This window comes from Haliaeetus albicilla, chromosome 2 (assembly GCF_947461875.1).
Source record: "Haliaeetus albicilla chromosome 2, bHalAlb1.1, whole genome shotgun sequence".
In the NCBI taxonomy this organism is placed as follows: Eukaryota; Metazoa; Chordata; class Aves; order Accipitriformes; family Accipitridae; genus Haliaeetus; species Haliaeetus albicilla.
The window spans coordinates 41,582,696-41,605,476 of record NC_091484.1 but is presented as its reverse complement, the minus strand read 5'-3'; the positions used below and the strand labels follow the sequence as shown (position 1 = coordinate 41,605,476).

The window sequence follows — 22,781 nt, the reverse complement described above, 5'->3', positions numbered from 1 at the left end:
AGCAAGATGTTTGCGTTCCTTTGAGACAATAAGCCAGCATCATGTAATTTATTTATAAGTTACCATAACTACATATATACATATGTATATAACTAGTATTTCATGCAAATAAAAACTGAAATGAAATTAATGAACAGGAAGGATGATAATAAAGTAGGACTTTAACAAAGACTGAAAAGAGAACAGAATTCCACTGGTTTTGGAGATGGAAGTGTACAGGCTCGTATCATGGGCCTGAGAAAATTCCCCTCAAACTTCATATTCCAGACAGACATTGTGTCTGAACTTTTCGGGCATCCTCTTCAGGAAGGACTCAGAGATCCCTCATTGCAACGAACTTCCAGTTCATTGTCCTCAGACCTGACACCAGTAAGAGCCTTTCCAGGGCCTACAGCCACCTACCAACAGTCAACGAGAGCCCTCCTCTTTGGGCATTTATGGGATAGCCCTCCATACAACATGTAGCAAACAAATGAGAAACACTTTCTTTTCCCAGTTTTTGATACACAGTCATCCTTCATTAGAGTAGATTTAAGGAGCTTAAAAGCTGTATCTACCATGCATAGAGCCTGTGTACAAGGGCCAAACTGAATGAAGGAAATTATGTTTACTGATAGTGCATAGATACTCCACAGCAGATATGTAAGACAGCTTTAACCACTTGCAAAGTGGAGAAAATTGTCTCGTTCAAAGGTATGTTGCATATGCATAGAGTTTTCACCCAGAAAGTTACTGCAAATAATCAGTAATTTCAAATCCTATCTTGCTATTACCAGCAATTCATTCTTTAAGGACTGTGTCAATGTTGGAAGTTAATGCACATTAAGTCTACTGAGTTTTTTTCTTCTTTCTGTTCTTTCACTGGGGATGTTCTGTTCTCAAATACCAATCCTTTGCGTGACAGGCACAGCAACTGCCAGAAGTAACCCCAGTAAGCTCTAACTATTCAAGACTTTGCCTCTAGCTTGTTTTGTAAAAGCAGCAGGAAATGCAGAACTCCAATTATCCTTTGAAGGTTACAATCTTAAGTAATAATCACTAAAAGTAATAAGCCAAATCAGGCACGATCTACAAAATTATTATCACTAAGAATCACACTGAAGACTCAAACACAAAATTCTTGCAACACATTTAAATTTGATCTAATTATTCATGGTTCTCCACATCAATGCCAATTTTTCAATGTTAAAGAAATAACAATGACCAAAACAAAACCTGTCTGTCAAATCCCCAATTACTGTAAAACAAATTCAGTGTACAGCCAATACAGTAAAGACGCTGCCACGCAGACATCCAAGCTTGTTTGCCCAGTTTAGCAAACAAGATAACCATATTAGTATAGTACTAGGCGAGCTTACTAGACCTGATAAGAAAGAGGATATATTAGTCTGAGTAGCACATCACACTAATATTAATTCATATTAAGTCTCTAAAGAACGTTTCTCACTACCTGTATAAGGCAGCACCATGCCATGTAAACATATTCTTCTTTTCAGAGAGTCCTACCCTTTGCAATGGTAACTTTTTGAGAGCTACTGTCCACAGAATCCACTGTACAGAGCAGCAATTTGCTGATGTTGGTCAGATTATCCCATAACTCTGTTGACCGTTTGTTTGTATCACTCCAGTAAGAGTGATAACTCAATACATCTGAAACTCTCACTTGCACAGGCTAAATACAGTGTTATCAACATGAAGCAAGGAATTACTCCTCTTTGGACTGGCAAGGTTCTTTCATTAAGAGTTTCAATTCTGAAGAAAAATGCTTAATTATACAGATTTGTATTTAAAACATTCTGAATCTGTTTCTACACCAGAAAAGGAACTCAACACAATTTGGACACACTTTATATTGAGGCGGGAAAACATGATTCACTCTAAACCACTTAAAAGGAAGTAAGATATCTGGTTATTCATTACAGATGACATGCTTGAGAAACTTTCCACACTAATGAACAGGAAATCCGCAACTTTAAAGTTAAATAACAGTAAATAACTGCTATATTATGAATTTAAATCTTCTTTGAGTAGCTGGTGGATGCTCTTTACACTATACAACTTGCAGCAAGTTTCCACAACACTTGGAAGACTTAGGTCTCCGAAGTTCTCAGTTTCTGGAATCAGTCAGGCTTCAGATCCATGGATCAAACAGCCTCAATATCAGATCCTTTAGAAGTGGAAGCTTTCCTATAGGAAAAACTTCCCTACATTCCCTGCAGCAAAATTTCTTCTTATCCCTTCAAACACATAACATGAATATTCACATTTTTAAGAACTGACTTAATTCTTTAGCAAAATAACCCCTGGATGTTCCCGTATGTTAGTGCTGAACTCTATCTACTCCCTTAAAAACACCTCATTAAAACTTGAGCATGTTTAGTGGCAAGATGTTTTACAAGCTAACTTTGTGTCTTGTTAATAAAACACCACACACCTTTGCCTGTTCTATTCACATAATGCCCTTCTAAAAAACATCTCCTAGACATTCTTGCATGCAAGATACTTCAGCACCACATTAAAACTGATGCATGGCTGCAAGTTCTGAGCAGGCGCAACCTGCTCCTGTCTGCACAGGACCACAAACACGCTCCCCAAAACTAGGATTCCTCACAGAATTTTCCTGCTATTCTTCAGATGTAAAGAAATTTCGATGAAGCTAACACTTCGTAAAGCAGGAGAGTCTCATGACTCATCATTTCACGAGGCTAGTCACACAGGAAACGGGGGGGTCCTGTTTGTGGTGGAAACATTAAGGACGTTTAATAGACACTATCCAGAAGCAGAAAGCAATACAGTACATTGAAATGCACATTGGACAAAGGTCCAAGCAAAAGTTTAAGGAAAGAGAAACATCTTGCTCTCATTCTACAGCTGTATTTTATTAGAAGTCTGTGGGCAAACAGGATACAGATGAGTGCTGTCAGTCTTTGAGATTACATACTATTTTCTTCTCTTCCATACGTACGAAAAATAATTACATATACCTCATGCAAAATGAAAAGATACCAAATTAAATAAACCCAATAACTATTTTAAATGCCTCTATCTAATTACAAAAGCCCTCTCAATTCTTCTTAGAGATCTAAGTAAGACATAGGTATCGTTATTGTTATTTTGATGGGTAACAAAAATCCCTCAATGAACAATTAGCAGGGGAAGCATCTGAAGGCACACTCACCTTGTTTTGTGATTTATGCCCATTCTGACTTCACCTGCTCTCTACCCCCCATTTGCCCAATACAAGATTTCTCAGACTCTCTGCTCCAGCGCCTGAAGCTGGGTTCCAGGCAGAGGCTGCCAGGCAGGAGCTGCTGCACTGAGTCAAGCCCTGTGCTTCTCAGCGTTGGTTTTTTTACTGGAGGGATTCTCATTATTAATATTTGTTTATACAGGAACATTTTATTTCCTCTTCAATCTCCTACAGTTATTTCAAAGGACTGTTCTCACTGTCGATTCATTATATGCTTACTGTCATTAGCATTAGATAAGCTACCATATATTTTTAAATACTTTATATAGACACATTTAGATATAAACTTGTGTATCTATATAGGCACACACATGTACATATGTGTCTTTTCAATATACAGTTCTTCTCTGCAGGAAAACTCACAGCAAGTCACTCTGCTTATTAATCCAAAGGATGAAACTGAATTAAAATAATGAGTACCAAACTCATCCTATGTTCTCATCACATTGAAAAGTCTTTCAAACTCACAAATACCTGTAATTTTATCCTCCAAATCTGCTACACTCTAAACTGGAAATAAAAATAGATTACAAATAATGTTTCACCAAGAAGAAACCTTTCTAGTGGAAAAAAAACCAACAAAAACAAAACTCCAAAGTTGAACAGAATTTTATATAAATAATTTGGAAAATTAATAAGCAGTTTTAAATTAATAAGCAATTATTAATTTGGAAAAATTAATAAGCCATTTTTCCTCTGGATTGGATTGATAAAACCTGAAGCTATAAGTCTTAAGAATCACACTAGCTATAACTAGCATATTATAAAAGACGGGAAACTAAAATTTGTCCTGATTCTAAATCTCCCTGAGAAAAAAAAACAGTGTTCTCAATAGTGGAAAACATGCAAATATTTTCATGTACTTTATTAATACATCAAAGGCACCATTTTTCACTAAATATTTCTTTGCTATTATTAGAGACTCGAGACATTACATTATTTTTGGAGAGAAAGTCTTAAATTTAAGATTGTTTTTAGTAGGTCCAAATTATGCACTACAGCCCAGATAGTTCAAGTTACAATAATTACAGTGTCTCTTCATCAAATGCTTGTCTGCAATTGGAAATTAGCAAAAGACCCAATTAAAAAAAATTGACTGATACTTTTAAAAAAGAAAAATGTATGCCAGATTGAAACTCTCTGGCAATGACCACAACTAAGAAAGCAAAAGTTCATACCCTGACCTATTAAGATAGGAACTAAAATAAATTGTGCTCTTTAGAATATTTTACTATTTTCTGGCTGCCTTTTTAATTCCTCCCTCACATTCAAATCAGCAAACCAGAAGTTAGGAGTGCTGCCTGCACAGTCTGTCCTGCCAGGGAATACAATAAGATGCTGCTCCACAGTACCAAATACGTTACTGCAAGTTTTTGTTGCCAAGTCCAGTTGCCAACAAAAAAAGTCCCTCATGCAAACAGTCTACAGGATTTGCCTGGAGAAACCTGACAAAACAGTTAGCAACAGTGGGCCTGATGCATGCCTGGGACAGACTAGTTAGTAAACCCATAATCTCTCACCTCTTCAGTAACACAGCTTGAAGAGCTAGAAACTGTACACAATTCCTGCTTAGCCTTTGCTACATTATCCTAGCTTTTAACTACTATTTAACCTCACTAGTTTACATACAAAAGCCACAGGGTAGCTTTGCTCTGATTGCCAGAAGCTTTATCTAGTAACAAGAGGTGTTATAGATTAATTGGCCTGGAAAATTATTTCCCTGAAAGCATACTCGGGGTGCAGCAAATCACAAACCATTATGAGACATCATAACACTTTTCTAATCAACAGTCATGGTGTTCCTGAAGGGGAAGGGAGTACGATTTGGACACGCCTGCCTTCCCATTGCTTTTATCTAGCCCATGCAAATCTCTGTGCAAAACTGTCAAAGTTTTCCCCACTGTTTGCAAAACTATTTCCACTCCCTGTTAAAAAACAGCCCCCCTGAATCCCCTGCAAAAGCACCGAAACATGGTATTGCAGATGAACCACCACTATCTGAAAAGCATCACATATTAACCTGCTCTGAGCAACTTCTTCCAGTTGTCCCAACCAGCAAAGTCTTACGCTAATGTGACTCTTAAGTTACAAAAGGTACTGGTAACAAAAAGCATAACTCAAATTATGCATAGCAATTAATGTAGAAAGAGGTTTTTAGAGGTATAGGTATGTCAGACTAAAGTGAATTTACACTTGTAGTTGTATGCACACACACTTTATCAAAAACAAACAAAAAACCCCACATTAGTCATTGGTAAAATAAATGGCTACAGAGAGATAATGAACATAATGGTAAAAAAATTCCGAAAGATTTTTTTTCCCCTCATTACACATTATGGCTTTTTTATTTGTTTTTAAGCAAGGCCATATTTACGTATGTAAGTTTCTTTACATTGAGAGATATTTCAACATAATTGCTGAATATGATCAGAACGTTGAACTCTACTAAATTTTGTAGATTGTTCCATATTTCAGCCAAGTAGTTCAGGCTTTCCTGTTCTACACTGTACTCTCAAGTCTGCAGGAAAAAAAAAAAACAACAAACCAGTTACCCCACAGTTCAACCCACAAGGTTAAGTATAAAGATGAAAGCCAGCAGACCATACATTCATTATCTATTTATTCTATTTAACCTCTTTTAGGACTTTGCTGACCAATACGAGCATCACAAAGAATCCTTCTTGGTTTTTAAGCTGTACTTCAGTTTTCATTATTAATTTCTAAATTAAGATATTTGAGACCCTCAATAATCTAATTCTCCTGGTACCCACCAGACCCAATGCTGTATGAGAAGTCCTAGACTTGTCACTAGACTAACAAACCAGTTTTCTTCCTCGTTCAGTCTATGCAATGACCTGCAGAGTACAATGAATTAAAAAATTTAACAGGTAATCAAGTAAGAAGTCATATCTTACCCTAGAATGACATCCAGCAACATTTTCCTACAATGCAAATAACACAAACAAGAAGTTATGCAAACCCACACTTGGCAGGCCTGGGAAGGGAGCCTACATCTCTACTGCAACAGTCATCCACACAGCAACCCTATTGCTCAAAATAACCAAGTCACATACATAGACTTAGTCCTCCTATTTGTACCTGGCACTTTGGTGCTACTGGATCATACACCTTGCCAGTGCCAGGAACAAAGCTTGGGATTTATGGGCAACACTTCATTGCTATCTAATACAGGTGGGGGGTAGGGAGGGCAGACAAGATTGGTTCTGTGGTTTTGTTTTCTTTTTTTTTTTTTCTTTCTTCCCAAAATAGTAACATAGGTGAGCTTTTATTTTATTTTATTTTTCGTTACTTACTATAGGAAAAAAGCCACTAAATTAAGAGCTGTGCTGGATGGCCAATAGTCCAGATAGAAATCTTACAGATAACCCTGATCCCTACAGTCGTTGGTACGGTATGTGGAATTTCATTTGCCCATGTCACATTTTATGTTGGAAAAAACCCCACCAACTCACACATAAAGCAGCTTTAAAATAGGTTTCATAGTTTAAATCTATTTTAATCTCACAAAGCACAATGAGCAGTAAGATACAGGTGTTTCATGTTTAAGTCACTTATCGCATGTCAATATGTGCAGTGAGCACTTTTGAACATCGGGAGAGATCTGTGTGATTTTGGGATTCCTCCAAAAAGAGTGCTTGTTTGGCTTTAGCATGAGAAGAGCAAGGGGCACACTGACACCAGTTCAAGAGAGGATCAGATGTTTATCCCCCCTGCTAAGATCAAGTGCAATAAGGTTACAAAAACTGCATCTCGGGTTACCTGAAGTATCACTTTTCATGGCAAGAAATATTATCCTAATAGGTCTAGGAGGAGGAAAAATTGTTCCGACTTTGAATGGTCATTTCCATAGCCAGATCTGCAACCTTTAAATCATTTTTGACAGTGATCTGGTATTCCTGCCACAGAATTTATTCTTAACAAATAGCTGAGATGAAATACTCCATTTTCATGATCTTTTAAACCAAACATACATCATAACAGTTTTGGTTACAAACAGAAATGGCACAGTTTGCAACAGTAATAGGCCTCCAAATCTTAAACAAACAAATCCTGATTTATAAAAGGCAATGCTGAAATCATTTAGTTAGTTTTAGCTAACTGCTGAAAAGTACATAAAATTCAAACCAGCCATACTGTCATCAGCAAGAGCAGGAAATGCTGAGGATCCCCATTAACTAATAAAGAGATATTAAATATGTCAGTTATCACACAAGATTTTCCTTACTGCCAAGTCTCAAAAGCTCAGGATGGAACCAAGAAATAATATTTTTTTTTTTTTAAACATATATATACATATATACACACACAGAGCACAGCAAGAGCCATGTGTGTAACAGAAACCATATCGGGCTTGACGTATGTGACGTGTGTGATTTAAGCCTGATTCATGAAACAAACAGCTACAGTTTCTCAAGCTTCCTTGGCGAAGGGGAGGGAGAAGCAACTCCTTCCTCCCTGTTTTTTTTTCATTAATTGGAGCCTCAAGAGAGTTCACCTTCCAAACAATACATTTGATCAAAGTTCCTATAAATCATTTTTGTCTATAAAATAGCTGCACACTTCCAACTTGCAGAGAAGGTAGTCTTTTTGAACAACACCTTAAGCAGCTAGGGACACACTTGATTTGTTCTTTCTTCACAAAAGATTACAACTGCAGAGTGGAATACAATACATACTTTCTAAATGTAGACTGAGCCTGTGACTCAAGAAGGCTGGTGTGGCAGGAACAATCTTCTTCCTGAAAAAGCCTGTTTGCTATCAGTACATCATTTTACAGTCACACACAGCAATTCATGGAAGGCCACCCATCTCAGAATCTTTCTAAATATAACACTATGGTAGAAGACATCATCTGTTTTAGGAGTAATGCTCTAATACAGCTCAACCCGGGTGCAATCTTTAGCTATTACCATAATACCAAACAGTTATCACAGCCTAGCTTTGGAAGGCCAAATAAAAAGACTCAACTCACTTAGCTTTGAAAGAGTTTTAAGCCAACTGCAATTAATGTTTAAGATAACATACCCTGAAAGTAAAAAGGTAAATGAAGCTGGATGGTAACAGAAGGAAAAAACAAAAACTACACCCACATTTCATCAAAACACTAACAACTTTCCTAGATTAATGTCACTGTCACAACAAAGACCTACAACAGCGCTATCTTCAGTTCACTTCTGGGCAAAATTAATTTGCAGAACCCTGCTAGATCTTCAGTTACAGAGTCCAACCCATGCTCAGGGGAAGGGAGGAAGGAAGGAATATGAACTATTAGAATACAAACTGCAAAATAATTAGTTGCTCTTGAGAGAGGGAAAAGACTCTGCAGAGGCATTGGAGGGAATGACTCTGGAATTCAAACAACTGTACTGAAGCACTTGGATAGCAAAGTGGAAAAAAAATCTAACATATACACTGGTCTAATACAATCCACAACAATCAAAACAGTTTATCACGATCCTTCTCTTTATTAGGAAATACACATAACCACTTCATTTTCTGCTCTTTTCTCCTCATTCAGTCCATACCAATTTATAACACATAACTAAGGTGACAACTTTGGATCTAGACTATGTAAGGATATCTTATCTCCAGCCAAGTACATACAGCAAACAAAAACCCAAGGAAAAGAACAAAACACACACACAAAGAAAAATCCACTATTTTCCAGTTATTATCCACTAAAATCCAGTTTACTTCATTTCTATCAAACAATGGGAGAATTTATACGCTCATTTACTCCCAACAGTGTTTTAAGAGATATATGTGAATGTAATATTTAATACTGTAGTAGGACTAGGACTGCCATGACAGGAAGGAGTGGTCATGCATGATAAGCACCTGCCCAGGCTGAAGAAGGTGGCTGTGAAAAAAATAGCATATTTGTTCTGGATGGATTCTAAATACACCTTGGGTGTTACTAGCCTAAGATGCACACATGTTTGGTTAAAGTGAGATATATACACAGAAAGGAATATAAAAATTAAGATGTAAAAAATAAAAAACCCTCATATTTTGAATACTGTACCTACAGTATCTCCACTGTAACTACCTGGCAGTCTAAGGTAACCCTCTTCAAAAGACATCAATTACAGCACAACTGCTGACTTTGTATTTATGGGCAACTGTTTGACAAAACTTGAGACAGAACAAAAACCAAAACCAAACCACTACCACATATATACTGACATCTAGCATAGGATTTTGTAAGAGACAATCAAAAAAGCTGAAAGATACTAACCTAATTTTGTTTACAGGCACTATAGCTATGAATGCTGACCTTACACATGGAGGAATATAAATGAAAGAATAGAGCCTAATCAGCTTTTAAAAATAAAAATCGCAGCGAGACCGGTGTTCATATGAAGAGACTGGAAAGATATACAGCTCATGCTCTCATAACGAAACAGAAGACTAAATCTTTTGATATTATATAATCCATCATACAATCTTACTTAAGAACATGCAAAACTACTGAAAAAGAGAGGAAAAGTCCAACCTTATGAAATAAAACTTTAGATTCGACAGTAAGTCTACTTATACAGGGTCCTGCTCAAGCTCTTCAAGACAATGGGAGGGCTCCCTTATACTTCAGCTAGCATTGATCAGATATAAATTCCACAGAATGCTTTTAAATGTCAAAATACACATACCAAACTAAATACTTGCTTTTGGTTTACATGTCTGAAGAAGAAAGTGTAAACAATTACGATAGCCTTACACTGGCAACTATGTAGCATCTAGATGTTAGCCTTTGCTTTTTAGCATCACTGTTGTTTTGATGCATTTGGAGCAGAAACAGCTATATACATTCCCACAGCGTTAAGCCCTAAATGGTTTACATCAGTCTGCTTTAATAATCAAAGCAATTTCTAATCCATGTAAAGAGTTTATGCTATATTATCTTGCATAGTGGCAAACATGCGTATTAGAATTTTAATAGAAAGTAAATACAGTAACTGCATGCTGTTCAAATCTTGAATTTCACCCAATGGAACAAATTCAATTTCATTTCAGTACAATTTTTAACACTGCACTGTCTGGGTTTGCAGCACCGCAAGTAGGGCATACACACACAATTTCTCATTTTTACTTATTAATATAATCATTAGGTTTCCCTTTTTAAAATCCCCTATTAAACCTACCTACTGAAACCCCAGACCATTTTCTTATAATTGCCTAATGTATACTATAGGCTGTATTTAAGAAGAATGAAAAGTCTACATAGCATCATGTTTAACCAGTCTAACTTTCTAAAAAGTCTTATGCAACTGCATAAACAAACTTTTCAGTTACCCAAGCGCTGCAGAACTAACATTTGAAAGGAATATAGAATTAGGTCTTTACTATCAACACAAATCTACAAAGCTACACTCCTCCTTCCTAGTATAAAGTGTATGTATAGGCTTTACTTTGCCTATTACATAAAAGCAATAAAATTTACAGCTCATGAATTAACAAAGTTTTAAAGTGATTAGTATAGCAGAAAGCTGAATCAAAACAAAATTAAAATGTATTCAAAGCTAATGATGTTTGGTTTTACCTGAAAATTAACATCTTCTTTCTTAAATATCAGTGCTCGAACTTCATCAGGATCTCCATTAAATATAGCTTGAACCAATGGTGGCTGAAATGAAGAAAAAACACATCTTAGAATATAATCCCAGTTTAGCTTTTAGTGATACACATATGGTTTTTTGATACATAACACAAACACAAGATGATGACAAAATAAAACATCCCAGGCAGTGTAACAAAGAAACCAGCAACAGTATTTAGAATTGAAGAAATTCTAAGTTTTAAAAACCTCAAACACACGCACATACTCTAAGTTCATGGAATAAAAATAAAAATAGAAAAACCTAACCAAGGCCCAGAAGACTAGCTTGAAACAGCTGAAAAGATAACTCCTCATAATAAAATTAGGGCTGTTGTTACGTACTGCAAATTCTATACGATATAAGCAAACCCCTTTTACATTAGCAAGTGACTAAAGTTACTAGAAGTTTTTCACCTGTATAGATAGAGTGGGAAAGCAAAGTGCATCAGATAAGTATGGTAACAAATTCACACTCACACCCATCTACTAAATATAGCAGGATTTCTTAGTAAGAAAAGCTGCTGAGGTATGCTAGCAAGATTTCAGTCAGTCACTTGACAAAATAAAATAATTTAAAGCAATAAAAGCACAGTCCCTAGTGTTGATCGTTTCCAGAATGGGGTAACTTGAATCTAATAGTTACATCAACATTATGACTTACGCTATTTTTCATTTTAGCTTAGAATTGCTCTTGCTTGATGTACACTATATACTCTATCAGTTCTCAAAATAAACACAGCATATTATTGCAATAAAATGATTACATCGGTTTCTAAAGTGGTACTGCATGGAGTGGAGCGGGGAAAAACCATTTACTTCAAATACAGTTTACCAAGCCCTCTAAAAATCCTCTGCTATTACACAAGAGTTGAGATCTGTTATTGCTGCACCATAAATAAAGTTACATGAAAAAGAATGGGCCCTTGCAAATATTAATTCTACAACTAAGTTTCAGCTTTTTCCCTCTTTAGTACAGGCAGTTTTTACCACCTGGTCTTGTTTCAAGATCACACATATTCATATCAATTTTAGGAAAATTACTATTTGTATTCACAACAGTACTATAAGCAGGAAATATGCCAACAAACAACATGCCTTACCAGCACATTTCCAGAGGGCGATGGACGTAAAGATACATTTTCCTGAGGTAATTTGGAAATAAATGTGGGAGAATCATCTTCCACCTCCTCCAAAACAACAATACAGACTCGACTCATTCGATCCGTTTGAGGAAGCAAAAGCAAACAAAAAAATGCCAGCAACAGTATTTTTGGAACCAGACCACAAATATCGCAACGGGGACCATAGAGGAAATACTTTCACCTGTTTCACATGTCCTCACAAACTTGTGAGTGCTACCGCTGGTATATTAGCATTTAAAAAAGGACATTCCAATCCCCCCTTACACTTCATTTTTCAGATTTAAACACCCTGAGATGTTCAAGACAATGCTGAAAAAAAGTTGTTCTTTTTAAAATAAAATTGCCCTAGGCATCGAAACCACGATAATGAAACTGTGGAACAGCTGATAAAAATATCCCAAGATCCAATTCCATTCGAACAGCACTCACTGTCGCACACAGCTGTCCTTTCACAAGCAAATTTGTCTTTGTTAATGTCACAACTTCCACAGCGTCCTTCTACCCCCACAGTGAAATCATTGTTGCAGGAGACATGACACCGTCCTATTGAGGACGGAACAAGGAACAATTGCCCTGAGAGAGACGGCCGCAGCTATACCCACTCCTGCAAGGTCGGTTTTAAATCAACCGTCGCAGGCTTTCTGGTGACTGAAAATAAACACGTCTTCTGATCATCCTGTCATGCTACGGCTTCCTTTCTCAATGTCAAAAACAGTCCAGCCAGAAAAATGCATCTCATTTCCAGCAGTTATTCAGGACCTGCTTAGAGGAAAGTAATTCCTTCCCATGCAAGAAAAATATCTGCAACGTACAGCACGGCTGCAGTACATTTACATGCGATGAGTCAGACCCCAGGGACAATGAACTCCTTGAATAATATTGCCAGTTGAATCCAGCCTCCCCAAAACGACAGCAACGCAGACAGCGTTACTCTGTCACGGACACAAGCAATGTGGAGCGTTCATTTTTCCTTCACCGGGCAGTAGCTGCGCCTTCTCCATCAGGGAACGCGTTAGGCAGAAATACTGTTGAGGAAGAATGCTTCAGCAAAACAAGCTAGCTACCACACACAAAAGCTCAAATTACTGCCTTAGACTTCTTCTGCAAAAGCAGTTCATCACTCAAGTGTTTCTTTGATCACCATGTGAATGCAGTTCCCATGATAGTCTTCATTCAGATTGAGGGGGAGAGGAAAAAAAGAAGAAAAAAAAATAAAAAAAAAAAATCAGACTCCGTACATCATCTCTGAGCCAACTTCTTTATCCAAACATCTGTCACTGTGCCAACCTGAATCTCCTCTTCCGCTAGAGCTTCTGCTTATCAGGTTTTTTTCCTTGACAAATTAAATTATACAATCAGCAGATAGCCTTGCAAAGCTTAAAAAAAGCCTGGCTGTCCGAGCCGGTCATTAAAAGCCCGTAGGAGCAGAGCACAAACCACCGCCACAGCAGCATTCCCGCTGAGCAGCAGCCCGGCGAGCAGCAACTGCAGCCTGGCAGGATGAAATGCCTAGTAATGCTCACATGTCACACTTACCAGAGAACCCAGCCACTGCACCCAGTGCAACTTCCTCTGGCACCAAAAAAAAGCGCCTTTTTCTTTTTTGGGGGGGCAGTCTTTGCAGTTACGTCCATGCCAGTTCTGTGACTAACACAGCTGAAAACGTAAAAATCCTATAACTGAAGAAAGGGCGACTGTTTAATATTTTCCACAAAAAGCCGCAAAGAAATCCGACGTACTGGCTCTGCTGACTAACAACAATTTAGGCAGTAAACAATTCCAGCATTTTAACTGCTTTCATATGGCACTGGTCAGAGCAGCAAAACAGTCCTCACTTAAGTCACTGAAGACAAGAAACTCCCCACATAAATACTCTGAAAATTAAATGAAAGTAAAATCTCCTTTAAAGTAATCGGTTGACTATTAAAAAGCCAGTTATTAATGACCAAACACATGTTTTTTGTGACTAGTATAGACAAACATACCCTTAGCTTAGAAAAAATTACATCAAGTATAATTTAAATATAATAATATTATAATAGTATAAATAGAATATAAAGCCCTACAACTTGCTGAATAAATATTTCAGCCTGAATCTGCCTAAATGGTGCTGGCTTGTGGGTGTATTATGTAAATGGCTTCTGTCAAAGTTGCTGGATAAGCTTCAGTGTTACAGGAACAGAGGGAAGGTTTTTGTTCCTGGTGCACAGTATGAAGGCACTTTTACTGCCCTTCAGTGGCTGGTAAGATCAAAATTTGTCAACGGTGAACAAGTTTCTAGCTCTTCAATAAAGTGTTTGCACTCAGGTTTCACATATGAGTCCAGGCAGAGAGAAAGACAGGTTTAAGTGGTATATTAAATGGTTTGGATATTAATAGACATATTGAATTCCCACCTTCAGGGGCCACAAGCAGAAAAAGCTCGCATTACCTCTCTTTTGAAATAATGTCTACAACAGCTTCACTGCAACGTAATAAATTGCTTAACACACACCTACTGACACTTCACGCAGGTGAAGGTTTTTGTAAGTGCAAAAGAGTACCTTAGCCTAAGGCTCCCTGAGCTCAGGACTGCTGGCCTGGCAGAATATAGCACCAGCTTCTGATTCACCATGAAATTTCAGATTTCCCAAGTGTTCTCAATTACAGCATGTGACTAACAAACATCTTTATAAATATATTCTGTTCATTACATAGAGTCCAGATGTTTTGGAATTTCATACTTTTGGTCTTAATTATGAAAAAGCAATGGTTTGTACACTACGCTGCTTTGTTCTAGTATTTCAACATTTATTAAAAAGAAACAAGACAGATTCACATGAATACATATGAGAACTCATGTTCTTGGCCACAGCAAAACCAGTTTAAATAAAAACATGGACATCCTCAAGGCTCATCTACTGCAACGCCCTACTGTCTGCTAAGGAACACAGCAACCACAACCTAGAAAATACTTTGCTGTTTGTGAAAAATGCCCTAAGGAAAAGACACTGTAGCTTACTTGCGTAACTAAACATAAATTAAAAAAAAAACCACCAACCAAACACCCCTCCCCCCCCCCCCCCCCAATTTTAAGTTCACAAGCAAAGTACACTGACAAAATGCATACTTGGGTTTCATACTATACATACACACACACTTGTTAGATGATGGTTTTCTAGCTAAGCCTGTATGTTTAGTGCAAATGAACACTTTTTGAGAGTCAGTACCTTTACACAGTAAGCAAATGCTAGGGTTCCATATGCTTTCTTTGGAATTGCCAACTGGACATGTTGCTAGATAGAGATAATACCCAGTTTAGTTCAAATAATCTGAAAGTGGTCCATTTTTGACCTTTGCAATTAATGCTCCAAAGCGCACTCAAAAAAAATCAGCTAGAATTTCAATAGTTACCTTAAAAAAAGTATAGGACTTCACACTCAGTTAACTGTGAAAATTCAGAAGAGTTAAGAATATTGGAATCTACTCTGGTAATTATTCTAGAAATCTTACATATAATTAAAATTAATATAAACTATTTCCAAAAGTTAACATACTATATCTTGCACAACATTACATATTTTTGAATGGTGACATTACTATGGTCAAAGAGTTAAAAGCCAGTGCATCACAGTTTGCATTAGAAACAGAACCAACACAACAGAGTCAATATTATATTGATCTTGATAGCAATCTAAACCATCTAAGTAAGCAGAGGAAAAAACCCACCCTATTCACACTAGGAATATGTGTGCGTGCAATTACTTCCATAACCAAAGGACAACCCAGTTCTAGAAACATTTAACTTCTGCTTACAATGAACTAGCACTTGAAGGTTACTTAAAAGAACAAATCTCCCCACGCCCCATCCCCTTCAACTGAAAGTACCGCCTTCACCTCAATGCAAACACCATCTCTCATCAGCTCTTCCTTCAACTTCAAAAAATCATCCAAGCTATCCTCTGGTGTGCAAAATACAAGTTTCTAATGTTACCTAATAGCTATTCTGAAAGCCAAAAGCTGGAAGTTCACAATTCTACTGAAAGAAACTAAACTAAGGTTTCAGTTTTTCAGCAGATGATCTAGACTATTAACTTCCAGTGCAGGAGAAGAGATAATAGTAACAGAGAACGAAAGCAGAGTAAATTCATGAGGATTAATTTAAGGCCTCCTTTCCCCAAACTAAATTAGGAATCACAACAGATCTTTGCAAAGGTATGAAGAAAGAACATTGCATCTCTCGAAAAAGCCTTTTCAGTTTATCTTACTAAAACTTAAAATAACTGAAGACAGCAGGTCATCAGCATCCATCTTCTCCAAATGTCACATATTTCCAATAAGAAAGCTTATTAAACGAGTAGCAGGAAAGAAGAGTAAAAAATGGCCTAACTTAAAGGGGGGGGGGGGGGGGCAAGCTATGTCTACTAGGGCTCAAGGGATGATCTATCTGATAGCTTCCACAATATCTAATTGTTAGCAAAGTATAATCTCCATACTTAATTCTAAAATTTTAAGGAGTGCAAAGGAGAGAGAATAAAAACAATTTTCAAGTGGACAGTAGGGAGGATATGCATTTTTGCAAAAAAGCTTTTGTGTTGACACAATAGCTTTTTGCAAATGAAAAAAATTGTAATTTTCAAGCTACACTTGCCATTTAACTAAATCAAGTTCCAAAAGTCCTTCATGGGTGCATATAAAGAGAATGTATTACAAGAATGCAACGTGCAGGTTAAAATATGGATGACAGCCATGTCTACACCAGACAGAAAAATCATGAACTCTGAATCAGCTAAAAATAGCAACCTTTTCTCTAGATCTACCCTTTTCTCTAGGAACTGACAAGCAGAAGACTGTACTAGCACTGCTGATGACACTGAAAACCTCACCAAAGCACATTCAATATCAACAAATCTACCCCAATAGAGATTTCTCTCTCGCCAATCAGCATTTACCAGTCTTTTTTTGGCTGAGATTAATGCAACTGGTTTCATTTAATATTTTGTATAATTAAGGATCTAGGAAAGGAAGGAAATTGTTCTGTCAGTTTCCAGTAAAAATGAAAAAAATTTAGAACCAAGTCAGTCTTATGAATCATTTTTTAAACAACCTGTATCAGCTCTGCAAGGCAAAGACCTAACCTATGCATTTATTCAGAAGACAAAGATTGCTTGTAATAGCTACAGCTCTAAATACATAGGCACGTCCCAGTACAAGCAGATTTTTATATAATTGAGCTAGAATATTTACTGAAGTGTTGCCCACATATAGACAAAGATGAGTGTTCAGCATCACCATGAATATAAGCTACAATACTTCAAGAAGCCTTGTGAGTCACTCATCTGAACTCCTCTGCTTGTTTCCTCCCCACTCCTGAGGGAATGAGGTGGAGTCGGGAAAGAGAACGGTCTAAAGCAACAAGAAATTACTACCTTTCTTCCCAGTTTTGCTCTGTTTATTCCAGACCATATGCACAGCTGGGATACAGAAAAAGGAGAGTTCCAAGGACAAGCAAAATAGCTTCGCTTGCACCTCCCAGATACCATAGGCAGTTCTTATTTCTTTTTCTCATGGAAACATACAGCCTCTATTAATCTACAGAACTATTTTATCTAGTCATGTATTTTCTTTGAATTAAGACTTTGCAATTAATAAAATGCAGCAACTGAATAGTCATCTCAACAAAAATTGAGATACAAATATGAGAAAGAAGAAAAATAATCCAGTGTTCATTCTAAATTTTCTCTATTGGAGCAGCATAAGAAAAATTAATAATGCAAAATATCTGTTTGTGATTGAGATGGAAACTTCATTTGTATACTTAAACTGTAACCTTTTAAAAATACTTCAGAAATACCATCTGATCAAAGAGCAATAAAATATCTTAAAAGTATTAAAAGTCTACCACAATTTTCTGTTTAATACTTCTTGCACATTTTATACATCTGAACAACACACTGGTAGAGAAACTCTCGGCTGAAGTACCTTACACCATAGTACAAGATAAATCAATACCTTTTAAAAAAATTCTCTCCAATATCCAAAATATGGAGTCTAGCAATCAGAGAAAAAAAAAAAAAAAAAAAGGAAAAAAGAGAGAGAGAACGGAGCACACATTCCTAAAAACCAGAAAAGCAAATATAAGTCCTATTTCTCTTTAAAGAAAGTGGACATCTGACAGAACAGCATCTTCCCTCACGATTTTCTAGCTAGGATGTCACCCACGACACCTCCCTTTTTATTAAGGCCAGATTTAACTTCACTGGCAGGAGTTTTCTTTTTGTGCTCTTTTAGTGTACAACCCTGTAATCAAAATCAACAATCCACTCTTACATTAACAAACAGTACATAAAAGAAGTCCTCCAGTCTGTCTGACTTCAGATTCTCAAGGTACTTTTTTAATAAAGTGTACGTGCTTTGGCTGGGGGCTCCTACTGATCAATCAGCTGTATCTAACAGCAGCCACTTTCCTGTCTTTTCACCAAAACAACAGGCAGCTATCACACCGAACAGCTTTCCTAAATAAGAATCATACAAGTCTGATGGTAGAATTGGCAGTCTTATAAAATTAACCAGAAGTCAAAACAACTCTTGTTTCAGGGAAGAGAGACCACAAAAAGATGCATCTATCCACATAGTTGTTATGGATAGGCAAGATAATTCTGCATCCATGAAGAGAGACAAATAGATCTAGACAAACTACTTTAGGTAGTATGGTGTGGGTTTTGGACAGGAGATGGGTTGCTTTTAAAGTAACTTTTCTTTTTGGGAGAAGGTAAGTGACAGAAGATGAATTCTGTTGGAAAATGGAGAAGATACCTCAAAACATCAGCTCAGTCAAAGAAAGAAGCAGGCAAAACACTTCACCATTTGTTAAACCCACACAAACTCACAATTATAACTGTACACTTAAGGGTTTTTTTTGCAAGTATGACAGCTTTTAAAAAATGTTTTCATAGTATGAAAAGGAAGGCCCACAGATCGGTTACAGGTATTTTTCCTCTGTTGGCAGAGTAAAGGCAGAAAAGCCACTGATCGCAGGAATACTTCTGGCCTCCTTAGTTCCTTTCAGCTCAGACCATCTCCACAGCCAATTTTATTTTCTGGCACTGAAAATGGCATCAATTACAATAATAAACACAGTATCCTTCAAGGAATAATTACTGAAGGCAGCAATTTCAGCTGTGCACACCAGCTCTAAAAGCAGAGTTGAAGGAAACAAACAAAACAAAAATCAAAGGCTCAGTCTCAGCAGCCCCTGTTTGCTCTTTCACATGTTAACTGTCCTCTCCTAGCACTACCCAGATAGTTGCTGGGAGGTGAGACTGGACAGGAACGCAACAACAGTGGAACAAAAATAAGAACCCGGAGACATTGGAAGACATCAACCCACTGCCACAGCTGGCATTGACAGCCTGATGCTTCAGGAAGCGATGCTATTACATCGTGCCAAGGAGAAGAAACAGATAAAGGTAGCTTGGCTGAAGCAAATGAATGACTGCAGAATTCCTAATGTTAGTTTTGTATCATCTATCACATTGCCTTTGAAGCGTTTATACCAATAGTGCACACACTCTTATACATTAACTTAAACATGATCCTACTAAATTGTACTAGGACAGCTGGTAACACAACTAAGAGAATTCCCTTTTGGCGTGTGGGCACATGCATACACCTAGAAGAATTAGTACATCTCCTTTGATCTACTTTTCTACTGATCTATAGTCATGCTCTAAAGATGAGCACAGGAAGTGCTGATTTTATGTATTTCCCCTTTGAAAATTTCTTCCTGCAATATTGCTTCTGCAGAGAAAACAGAATCAAGCTCATCATTTGTTACAAAAAAACCTAACCCACATCACAAAAGGTCAACATAACATTGTCTTATTTTCAGCATACAATAGGCTTGCTTTTCCCTCGTCAGTAGGTATTCCAGGGCTTGCAAATACAGTGCATGGTCTGGGCTTCAAGGACAGATGCTATAGTGCACAAGATCACAGGCCTCTCAGAGGCTGTATCCTTGAATATCAGTAGATCTCCTTGGGGTTTTCTGAAGGATGGCACACCAGGCTTAACAGCTTGTTCTTGCTCTGATGCACCAAAACCAATTCCCTATACCTGTATCCCAAGGAAAAGAAGCAGTTCTCACCTTCCAGCTGCTTAATCAAAAAACCTGAATGTGATCTTTCATGTTACATGGGAAAAGAACAAGTTCCAACTTCCCTGGATTCAGATGCTTTTTTGGTTTGTTTTTTAACAAACTGGTGTTTCTCCAGCAGATGATTAGGAATGCATCACAATTGATCTGTAGGGCCAGTCAGCTTCCCCACTGAGGCTCGTTTACCTGTATGGGCTAAAAGACAATAACCTTTTTCCTCACTTTGCCTTTTTTCTTAACTTTCGTTCTTTTGCTGAAGGCTGGAAACCCCCGTAAAGGAAAGGCAGAACAATGCAACATGCCCAGATTCAGCACTGGACAGTGCTGGTGTTGAGATTGAAGATTTGGAAATTCTAGCTGGAGCCAAGAAACCTGGAATAAAGTTTATCATTTCCTCATTAAAACTCTGCTGGATTGCCATACTGCTGAGCTTCTGAAGAAGCAAATGTTAGTCAGGTAGATTTCCATAAATGACAGTTGCTCTGCTGCCTATGACAAGTGACCAATCTGATTCTATCACTAGCTCCACTCTAAATGATGACATATAAAAGCTGTCACTGCAGCATGTTAGATGAACTTGGGATGACAAACAAATCAGCTACTCCTTTCCAAGTCACATCAAGGTTATTCCTCCCAATACCGTTCTTTAACACAGATGTGCCATTCTCCTCCTTTTCCCATTCTCTTCCCCCTATAAAATTCATTAGCTAACTAACCTTTTTCAGCACCATTTCAGTTACACTAGAGCACATATTGCTTTTGAGTCGTGCACCAAGTTACGTAGAAAGAAGAAAGAAACCCAAATTTGACTATGAGCATGTGAAACTACAGAAGAAATTCAGGTTCATAAAAGACATTTTCATTTTAGCAGGTAAGAATAGCAGCAGGTAGCCATATAAAAATATAACACAAATCCTAGTGTTCTACAGGACCTTCTACAAACTTGAAGTTATTCTCATGCCTGAATTTTTATCCCACACCACTTACAGAATTTAGGCAGGAGAGTCAAGTCAGTTATGCCAGTCAGTAAGGGGCTTTCACAGTTTTATGTCACCAACCACATGAATCCTTGTGGGTAAGTTGCCATCGTTACAAAATGTTTGCTTTTATATGTTTGTCTGAAATTTACATGGAATTCCCACACGGCCAAAACGAGCAGTGGTTGGGAGTGCTCCACCAACATTCAAGAACTTGAGTCAGAAACGCACACCGCTTCCGCTCAGACTATTATCTGGGAAACACTAAAAAAATTATTCATACCATTTTGAGCCATGGAAGGGAGGAAACAAACATCACATTCAACTATTTAAAACCTTCAGTGATGACTCATATCAGCTTAGGACACTTCCAGAATCGTCTGCTTTTCTAAAGTAACAAATTGCTGTAGACTATTGAAGAAAATAAGCTGTTGACTATTCAAGAAAATAAACAAGATCGATCCGCTTTCAACAGAACCATTCAACTATCAAAAAAAGAATAAAAGGGGAAGGGTTGGGGCTTTTTTTTTGCCCCCTCCCCCCCCCCCCCCCCCACCAAAACACAAACCCCAAGAAGCTCAGTGAATCATATCTCTGTAGGCCAAGGTCAGAAAGTCCACCAACTCCCAACTGATAATTATGCCTATTTACATTTAATTTTAGCTGTATTTGCAAAAATAAGCTTGGAAATTTTGCTACAGCACGTTCATTACCTGTCTTGTTTCAGCTGTATTAGTGGGGTTTTATCTTAGCCTATCTTTTACTTGGACTCACACAGTTGTGTGATTTCAGCAGCCAGTACCAACAAAACTTTAAACCAGTCACAGGGGCAACAAGACATAACCAATTAAGAGTGAGGAATAACAAACAGCCTGTGAAAAGCTAAGAATAGAGCATGGCAATGCATCCAAAGAAGTGCTATACAGCCCTCATTGGCCTCCAGTGATTAAATGGCCATGAGGGGAAGTAACAAGGGTTGGACCAAGGAAGGAAAAAAAAAAAAACCTAAGTAGGAGCAGCTATATAATATAGACTGCTTTTCCCCTACCAGAAGGGCACCAGGAAGAGGACAGGAGAAGAGGACTCCTGTCTAACACTTCCCAAGTCTGGCCATCTTAGGGAAGTTAAATTAGCTTTGAATGTCTGTCTGCTATTCACTTATAAGCATAACATTCTGATAAATAAAAGAACTAAGAGGCATTATCAAGAGGAAACACTATATTTAGAATGACGGAGTGATAGCAGCAAATATTTTCTCAGAAGACCACACAATTTCTACCATTCAAAACATAGCTCTGATTTTGTCAATGAGAAAAGGACCAAAACAATCTACTCATTCAAAATACCTATCCTCCATTTTTGTCATCACTGAAACTCTGCTAGTAGAAAGTTTTGGAAGTCTGTAATACTGGGGGGAGGAAGAGGCTGAAATACTAAATAGCTCCAAAATTCTCAACCTTAAGAAAGGAAGAAGGAAAATTGCTGCCTTTAAAAGTTTCTGTTCAGATTTTCCTACTCATTAGTCATGTGATGGTACAATCTGCCTACCGCCCAGGCTCCCCCTTCCTGTCCCACCCAGAGATGAGTGGTGGTGTTGCGGGGGGTGCACAGAGAGTTTGGTGGTGAGGGTTTTCTTTCCAGGATGGAGTTTTGGAGAATA

At 37.5% G+C, this 22,781-nt stretch overlaps 1 protein-coding gene across 4 annotated transcripts in view; it reads right to left on the bottom strand.

Moving 5' to 3' along the window:
* The window catches only part of ANKRD28 (ankyrin repeat domain 28), a 128,629-nt gene that overhangs the window by 69,259 nt on the left and 36,589 nt on the right, over positions 1 to 22,781 (bottom strand). Inside the window, exons 1-2 of one of the 4 annotated variants that reach the window (XR_011322402.1) lie at positions 11,969 to 13,512; positions 10,812 to 10,895 (exon numbers count right to left, since the gene is read on the bottom strand). Coding sequence is in view for 2 of the 4 variants with exons in the window: in XM_069772330.1 (XP_069628431.1) it covers positions 10,812 to 10,895; positions 11,969 to 12,085 (201 nt within the window). In the remaining 2 variants the exon portion in view is untranslated. Of the gene's footprint in view, positions 1 to 10,811; positions 10,896 to 11,968; positions 13,513 to 13,546; positions 13,568 to 22,781 lie in introns of those variants that run through there. The other 3 variants (XM_069772347.1, XM_069772330.1, XM_069772337.1) reach the window with 3 other exon arrangements.